Source organism: Cryptotermes secundus, unplaced genomic scaffold (genome assembly GCF_002891405.2).
Source record: "Cryptotermes secundus unplaced genomic scaffold, Csec_1.0 scaffold206, whole genome shotgun sequence".
Taxonomy (NCBI): Eukaryota; Metazoa; Arthropoda; class Insecta; order Blattodea; family Kalotermitidae; genus Cryptotermes; species Cryptotermes secundus.
Window position 1 is genome coordinate 497,785 of NW_019734313.1, and position 8,784 is coordinate 506,568.

Here is an 8,784-nt window from a genome sequence, read left to right on the forward strand (position 1 = left end):
TGACTAGGCGCGCGGTCTAAACCTATTTCGCTCGCTCGTACGCTGGGGTCGTGGGTTCGAATCCCACTCAAGGCATGGATGTTTGGTATGTGTCTTGCGTTTAGGTAGCGGCCTTGCGACGGGCTGATCACGCGCCCAAGGAGTCCTACCGTCTGTGAAAGCGATTACGGAACTGAGCAAGAGGCCAGGGGCCTGACTGGGCTGGAAGACCCACCGGAAAAAAATTCTACTGACTAATTGCGTTTTCAAGCAACATAATGTGTTCACTGCTCATCAGCTTTGCCAACAACAGAATTGACAGCTCCGTGCGGTACCAAAAATGATTAGTTCTGTGAACAAGGTATATTTATTTGCAATGGATGACTATCAGGACCTGTGAGAGTTGCTAAAGAAATGCATGGGGGGCGATATTAACGGAATCATTCTGAATTTGAAGACGTAAAGTCAATTGATTTCGACATGGAGGAGAGGCCGTGGAACTGTTACTGTCTGCAAGTGTGAAGCAGTCGGTCCGCTATGTCCACACACATGCACGCGGGCACGCGCTCGTCTGCCGTGGTACAGCAGTCTCATAGCGTCCGACGGACAGACCAGGGCTCCGTCATGACTGTGTGTGTAAGTACAAGCAAACTCAGCAAATCATTACGCAGGACAAAATCTTTGGTTTCGCAATATAAGTATGTACATATTTGTGAGTAAAAGTAAAGTACGTGTAAATTAGAGTAAAGCTATCCCTGTAACAGGGCGTGGAGGCCCATAGGGTTGCGAGACGTTGAGGTTCCCACATTTTCTAGACAATCGGCTCAAAGATGGCGGCAAGGTCGTCAGCCCCGGTACTCGTTTCTGTTAGAGGCTGAGTCGACCCCAGGGCCATAGTGCGGCTGGAAGAGTTAGGTCAAATGAAAAAACTCAAATGACCTCACTGGGACTTGAACCCCTTCCGGCTTGTAGCATAGTGCCTTAACCAACTTAACCGGTCTCTTCGACTCATCGGAAATCATTCGAAGCTGAGCGCCTGAAGAAAATGTAAAAGATTATTTTCGCATGTTTAATCAAAACAATAGAGTGAATTTATAGTGGGTCAAGCAGCAGACAAATCAATGAACCGATGCAGCAATCCCTCGCCGTCAGTGGACTTGCATCTGTGTGAGCAGTTTTGCAAACCGCGGTATTTGCTTTACGTGTAGCCAGTTCTTCATTAAAGTGCACACAGAAAATGTCTTCACTTGCTGGGGACAGAGCTAAAAATTAAATTTTCTTTCCTGCCTTCCAAATTTGCATTGAGTTATCTCTTGTGATATATTGCAATCGCATTTTATTGCTAGTGTTATTACGTATATTTGATTTTAGTTAAGGTACAAGCAATTTAATGAATTTTTCGTGATTATTAACAAGTAATGCGGTTATTCTGCTTCCAGTTTGCAGTAAAACCTTGGTCTCGCGAACAGCAGTTTTACTAATTCCAATGTTTGTCGGGAACGTAATCTTCACGCCTTGGGAGGGACTTCTTTATTTCAGATTTTACCGAGAAATTTGAGTTATGAAATAAAGTATTGATTGGAATATTGAAGAAGAAGGGTTTTCCAACATCACTTGAACAATTTGTCTCAAATACTCAAATCTACACGTAACAATGTAAACGCTTAACACACACAAGACGATAACGTATTCTGTTGTTTTGTGTGCGTTTCGAACTCAGTCAGTTCACTTTAATAGAAGAGAATAGGTCGAGGGCTTTTGGGAACAAGACACGAGAAGCAGCAGGCTAAATAAAACTGCGCAATGTCAGGCTTCACCATTTATCCTGTTCCATAAGACGTACTGAAAGTCTTGGCAAACTGAACGAGCATCAGAGGCTGTGTAAGATTTGAGGTTTTCACGGCGGTGACTATTAAGAAAGCAGTCTTCTGGGATGTATCTGCTTGTACCGGTTCTCACGGTCTCTTCGCTTGCGTATTTTCTTATTTTTCTTTCTATCCTGAAGATGGAGGCGATACGTTCCTCCGAAACGTCGGTTAACACCACATCTACACGGTGCCACATTCGAGAAGAATGCTTTCTTCATCAGATTCTATGTTCAAGAAATTCGAGTTACGAAAATGAACTGAAATCAGCCTCTAGAAAGATGAGTCCAGGAGCATACCCAGTTACTACTGCACATGCGCACACGTCATTCGTCTGCCTTGTTTCGGAACAAGTTCTCTCTAAACTCTTTTTCCAAGCAACTGGCGCATACCCGTTCCTCCTCAAATATGAATATATTCGTTTTTCTTTAAATCTTTAATTTCCAAGGCAGTAATGACTTAAACTTGATATTCATCACAAAACGCTTCTGATTTTGCATGTGCATTGACTCTTCGTAATACCAAGAGACAACTAAAATAACACAGCATGACTCGTATTATTTGGTGCTTTAGGTTAGATATTCCACATACAATGTAATATTTTGTTCAATGCTATTGATGCACTTAATCATTCGTCTGCTCAGAACTTCCATTCTCATTTTACGCCATTAAACATCCCGAATATTAAGCTTAGTACTTTCCTTTTAGCATCACTGAATCACTAAGTAGGTCCCTTGTCCCTTGTTCATAATGCTTTCAGCTACTGGACTGCTACTGACAAAGCCATACTGCAAACTGTCAACGATTTAGCTCCCTGTTGACTCCTATCAATTCCTCAGCCATGCCTAAAATAGCAGAAAAAAATATTGTTGTCTCCTGCTATAATACCTTTGACTTTTATAATTAAACCAGCCTATCGGTCTGCAAGACTTCAAATTTGTTGAAACTGTATAGGCCTGTTGCTCATAATATCCCAACTCTACTAATATGTTGCTTCTGTGAGCAAATTTCCTCTTAAAATTTGCAAGAAATCTCGTCAAACCAAATGCCTTAGTTATTAATTCTCAGTCTCTGACTAAAATATTGCATTTAAAAATAAACACAATATCGAATTCTACGGGAACAAAAATTTATACTTATACTTAGATTCCTGAGAATAACAATTATTAATACAGACAATAATAGAAATTTGTTAGACGTTTGGGGCTGAGGAATTGCGTGCTTTGGGTGAAAGTGAAATTGCGGCTCCTATAAATTTACACTAAGTCGAAAGAGGCATATCCTTTCACCGAACTTGCACAGTTTTGATCTCACCAAGTTCGTGTCATCTGACAAGACTTCGGAGGAGGAAGGACACACACTTCAACTCACTGCCTCCTCTGCCCCCACTGCACCCACCGATTCCCATGAGAAGTCTCAGAATCCTCCGTCACTTATCGTAAGGCCTGAGCAAAACACAGAGCCACACAGTTCACGGGTCACTGTAAAGCAAGTTGATCGCTCTCTTGTGTTGCGTATTGCGTGTTGCCGCCTGCACAAAAGCCAGAGCTGTTGATCCTGATGGTCGTCTGCATGCAAGATGGACATCCGTTCTCTCCCCCTGCACCCAGTGACACCAGAACATCCGTCACTGGCAACATCGCCACAAGGTGAGTACGTTTACGATTACGGCAATATGGCTCTCTTCCCATGGCAACGGAAGCCGCAGCCTGAAGCTAACCAGAAACAGTGCCGAGACACTCATCTAGTTGACCGTTCAGTGGTTACTGGTTGAGCTTTCTCTGGATGTAAAAGCGTAAAGCGGTCATAGCCTGAAACCTCTACCTCGTGACGATGTGTGTGTGTTCCTGTAATATGTTAGAATCAATTTACTTGTTTCCATGGAAACCTGGTGGGAGAAGCACGCAACTGGAAGCACTCTAGCTGCATCTCAATAGCAGTAGCAGTAGCAGTAGCAGTAGCAGTAGCAGTAGCAGTAGCAGTAGCAGTAGGGCTAGGCAAAGACGATAAAGCTGTCCCTGTGTTTAATTATAAAAAACATGAGGAAATGAAGACGAGTGAGGGTGGAGGTATAGCTCCACTCTTCTTGTCAACGGAATCAGATGGAGGTGAGTGGTCAGCTTCACTCTCTGGCCTCTTTACCCCGGGGACGAAGGCTGCATTGAGCCCAGGGGCGGTCTGGACGCTGTACTGGGAATTGAACACCGGCCAGTCCAGTCCCTAGCCCTTGTCCATATCGAATGAGCTACTCCGGCTCCAATAGTAATTCAGTTCAATTGAGCTCAATTCGTGTTTATCTACGTGCAAACTTAACAGCACAGAGGCCAATTACAAAGTAAGCAAGAGTATGTAGAAATACACAAAAATAATTAAAATACAAAATATGACAGACTATATAACGACAATAAATTAATGGTAATTATAATAATTAATAATTAATTAATTATAATNATATTTAAAAAAACGTTTGGGGAGAACTTTCCAGGCTCCGAATACGTGAAGGCCCGTACAAACAACATTAACAGCTGCTACACATCTAGCAGAGGGACAATTTTACATGAGGAGCAAACATTGAACAAAGCAAAGTCTCTGATATGCCGAGTAGGAACTCGGAGACCAACAATTTCCAGAACAGAAGGGCAGAATTTCGAGCCAAAGTAAACTTGAGTAAGAAAGAGAGCATCGAGGCGATGTCTCCTAGTGCGTAAAGTGTGCAATTGTAACTCCTCCAGAGCAAGAGAATGACTGTAGTGTACTTGAAGATAGAAACGATTAAAACAGAGGGCCGCAAACCTCTGCTGGATGCGTTCCAGCTGTTAGCATCAGTTGACGCAATCGAATAATCCTCTATATTGTTCCCAAATGATCCTGCCGCTCGGAACTGACATCGCACAAACAACCCGTTTCTGTTTCAGGCCCAGTAAGCCATGCACCAGCATCATCACGCACGACCGCCGCCATCTTGACGAAGCTTGTGTCGAGGGTATCCACCCTACTTCTGTTGTTCCGGCCCGCACTGGAGGTAGTGTAAACCGCTTTATGCTTCATCGCCTACAGACCGTGACCCCACACAGCCATGAGCAGTGTGTACCTAACTATTTGGAAGAGGGACACAGACGGAGCAATTTCATGGGCTGTTTTTCATTTGATCGAAATTCAATCCGGGACCTTCTTTTTTATCTTCATGGGGTGGGGTGAGGCTAAGTCCACTTGGTACGTCGGCCACCAGACCGGGGTGATAGACGAGTATGGAGCATTTGGTGCAATGAGAATTGGTAGGGAAACCGAAGTACTTGGATGAAACCTGCCTCAGTGCCACTTTGTCCACCACAAATCCCATATGAATTGACCTGGGACCCAACAAAAGTCTTCGCTCTAAGAAGCCGGCGACTAACCGCCTCAGCTGATCACTGCCCGATATGCGAGACCTACAGCTTAAATATTACCCACTCCCCTCTACTCTGATAACTGGTACGGAAACTTCCAGGATCCATTTTCGTGATATTTGTTCCATTCTGCATATTTTTAAGGCAAAACACTGAAATCCTACCCATCTACCTACCTACCTACCTACCTACCTACCTCTCTACCTATGTACAATCACTGTGGACCTTGGCCGATTTTTCACTTTTTTAATCCTATACAGAGTCGGTAGGACTCCTTGCACGAGTGATCAGCCCGTCGCAAGGCCGCTACCTAAACACAGAACAAGGCCGCGCCAAAGCTCAAGCGGTTAGTCGCTGGCTTCCCACCGCGGCGCCCCGGGTTCGATCCCGGGTCTGGTCAAGTAGGATTTGTGGTGGACAAAGTGGCGCTGGGGCAGATTTTCTCCGAGTACTTCGGTTTCCCCTGCCAATCTTCATTACACCAATTGCTCCACAATCACCCTCACCTATCATCTGGGGCTGGTACAATAGGCCAGAAGTGGTCGTAGTACAAGGGACTTAGTCCCAACCCACTAGCAATAAAAAACACAGAAGAACACAAACACAGATTAAATGCACGCACATATCCATACCTCGAGTGGGATTCGAATCGACGATCCTAGTAATAGAGGGGGCGAACAAGGTTCATGCCTCTGACCGCGCGGCCACTGTGACCGGCAGAGTGAAACCCTGCTTCTTACAATAACTGATTTCACTTTAGTGATTTCAAGAGAGCGCGCTGCACAGTGGCAATTGCCAGTATCACGAAGTTTAATATCAATAATATTCCATGCTTTTCGCCCAGAATTAACTGAGCACAGTGGTAGCGTGAGTTAATATTCCATGCGTTTCGCCCAGAATTAACTGAGCACAGTGGTAGCGTGAGTTAATATTCCATGCGTTTCGCCCAGAATTAACTGAGCACAGTGGTAGCGTGAGTTAATATTCCATGCGTTTCGCCCAGAATTAACTGAGCACAGTGGTAGCGTGAGTTAATATTCAATACGTTTTGCCCATTGGATGCAGACATTCTTCCTACAGAATTATCAGACTGATCTCAGTAACTTTAATTTGCAAGGAAATAATTTTTTAAGAATGATAGATTTAAGATGCGTAAAATAAATATCGTCTTGCAAATCTCATATTTAGGACATATCTCTTGGAAAACTAGAATGCTTTAGAGAAACCTACGCAGTGGATGACGACGATGACAGTGATTCGTGGTTTCCAGGTCTCCAGACTGATGCCAGAAACTCTTCCAGACCTGAAAGCAGAGTTGGTCTCCCACTCAGCACAGAGAACATATTCTCAGCCAACCATCAACACCGAAACTACGATTTCTACAGCCATTCAACGAAGGAGCCACGCATTTCATTCGATACATACAGAAGACCAGAATTCTACTTCCCGTTACCACGAAAACGATTAAACACAGGAGGAACAAGTTCTTATGCTTCAGAAGCAAAGCGTCCCAACAGACGCCATGAAACAGCAGAGCAGAGTGCACTTTACACACGGCTCGGGGCAAATCCAACGAGACAGGGAGATGCAACACACCAGTTCGAGTCCCGGATTTACCCGTACAGAGTGGGTCCAGATAAGTCTAAGACTTCCCTGGATACATATTCCCACTCTCATGAAATTTCCGTGGGAAACCCACCTCACGGTGTTATCTCTTATAGTCACGAAGCGTTCAAAGCAGAGCCACCCCCACATGCAATGCCACCAGCACACAAAATCACTCATGGCTACAGTTATGTAGAACCCTACCACGACCCACAGGAGCACCACCTGCAGGACTACCACTACGACCATTCTTATGATTCGTATGACTACGTTCACCACACTGACGTACCGGAGAAACCAACCACCNGGGCAAGTGCCTTACAATTTCCTGACTCACCCTCCGGAGAGGAATTTGCGTGATGACATCACTGGCCGCGTCATCAGAGCTTTGGAAAGAGCTCGAGGCCGCTACGACACGTGATGTCACACCTTGCATCCTCCGCCATGAAACAGTTCAGTCATCGAAATTCTTAACTGCGAATCACACAGCGAGGAAGCTAAGTACAGTGGCAAGAATTCACGCCATTGACGCCTCTAGCTTCGCTTCTCCTATTGGTTGTCTGACGCTTTTCTTAAAACCATGTTACCTGTAATGGGCTGCTGTTTTACGTTGTAAAATTAATTTAGAAAGTCAACTTATTCAAGGAGGCTGCCTCAGCTGCATGGACCACAGAACATGGAGCGCGGAGGAAAACTGTGACTGATGAACTGCAAAGAAGCGGGACGCACATCCCGAGCGAGACTGAGTTCAAGTCTCTGTGTGTGAAAACTTTTCTATCTTTAATTACCTTTTTGTTATTGCTAGGGGGTGAGACCAAGTCCCTTGTATTGCGGCCACTTCTGGCCTATTGTACCAGCCACAGATGATAGGTGAGGGTGATTGTGGAGCAATTGGTGGAATGAAGATTGGCAGGTGAAACCGAAATACTCAGAGAAAACCTGCCCCAGCGCCACTTTGTCCACCACAAGTCCCACTTGACCAGACCCGGGATCGAACCTGGGCCGCCTCGGTGGGAAGCCAGCGACTAACCGCTTGAGCTATGGCGCGGCCCTTTAATTACCTTAATGTGAATTAAATTAGGTGTTTTGGAACTAATTGAATTAGTGCGTTAATAACCAAGTTAATTCAAGTGTTAGCAGGCGAAACTCAGGTCACGTTTGTCATTTAGATGTAGGACGGAGGGATTCATCAGAAAATTTGAAATAGGAGACTAGGGCACAGGGTCAGTGTTCCTGTCCAAATTCTAAACCTTGAGGGCAGCAGAGCCGTAACTTGTGGGGAGGGGGAGCGTTTCTAGATACAATTCCCTGACCTGGCAGCCTGCAATTAAAATTTCCTAAGCTGAGTATCTCTCGCTTTTATTTGTAATCGGGAAACATAAATTTTCTCGAAGAATTCCGTCTTGTGGGATGTGGCTCCGTGTGGCTGCAGCCACCTGCTCACGCTGGTTCCTCGCTCGCGGGTTTTTCTACCCTGAAGATGGAGGCGATACATTCCTCCGAAACGTCGGTTCGCACATAATCTACACGGCGCCATATCCCAGAAGACGGCATTCTTCATAGTCACAGCCGTGAACACCTTAAATCTTACAAGAATTTTCTCCCACTCCCAGCCAATCACAGTCTGGAGGTGGGTGTCCTTAGTTCAAGACTGCAAAACTGAGGACAAGTGCGTTTCTGCTTTACTTAAACCCAGCAAATTTCGGATGTGCTTCATACCCCAATTCTAGTAAGCATTTCGGCCTTCAGGACAACAAATGCAGTAATTATTCGCAGAAGTCGCTATTTGGCAATTTAAGTAATTAAATATAAACAGATTTCTGAAATGTTAAATGATTTGTATTCACGTCTTCTTAACGTCGCAGAGAAATGGTGAACTACAGTATGTGCGTCCGGCTGAAGCGATCCTCTGGCTTGTGGTTCAGTGAGTGGGTGAAGCGTGAATGTTC

General features: G+C 44.9%; 1 protein-coding gene across 1 annotated transcript; it reads left to right on the plus strand.

The window, feature by feature from the left end:
- The first annotated feature begins 516 nt into the window (after positions 1-516).
- Positions 517-7,195, plus strand: LOC117282633. Its single transcript, XM_033753079.1, has 4 exons — positions 517-615; positions 3,387-3,493; positions 4,760-4,866; positions 6,501-7,195. Exons 1-4 carry the CDS (start codon positions 517-519, stop codon positions 7,193-7,195), a joined length of 1,008 nt encoding a protein of 335 aa, XP_033608970.1.
- Positions 7,196-8,784: the final 1,589 nt, after the last annotated feature.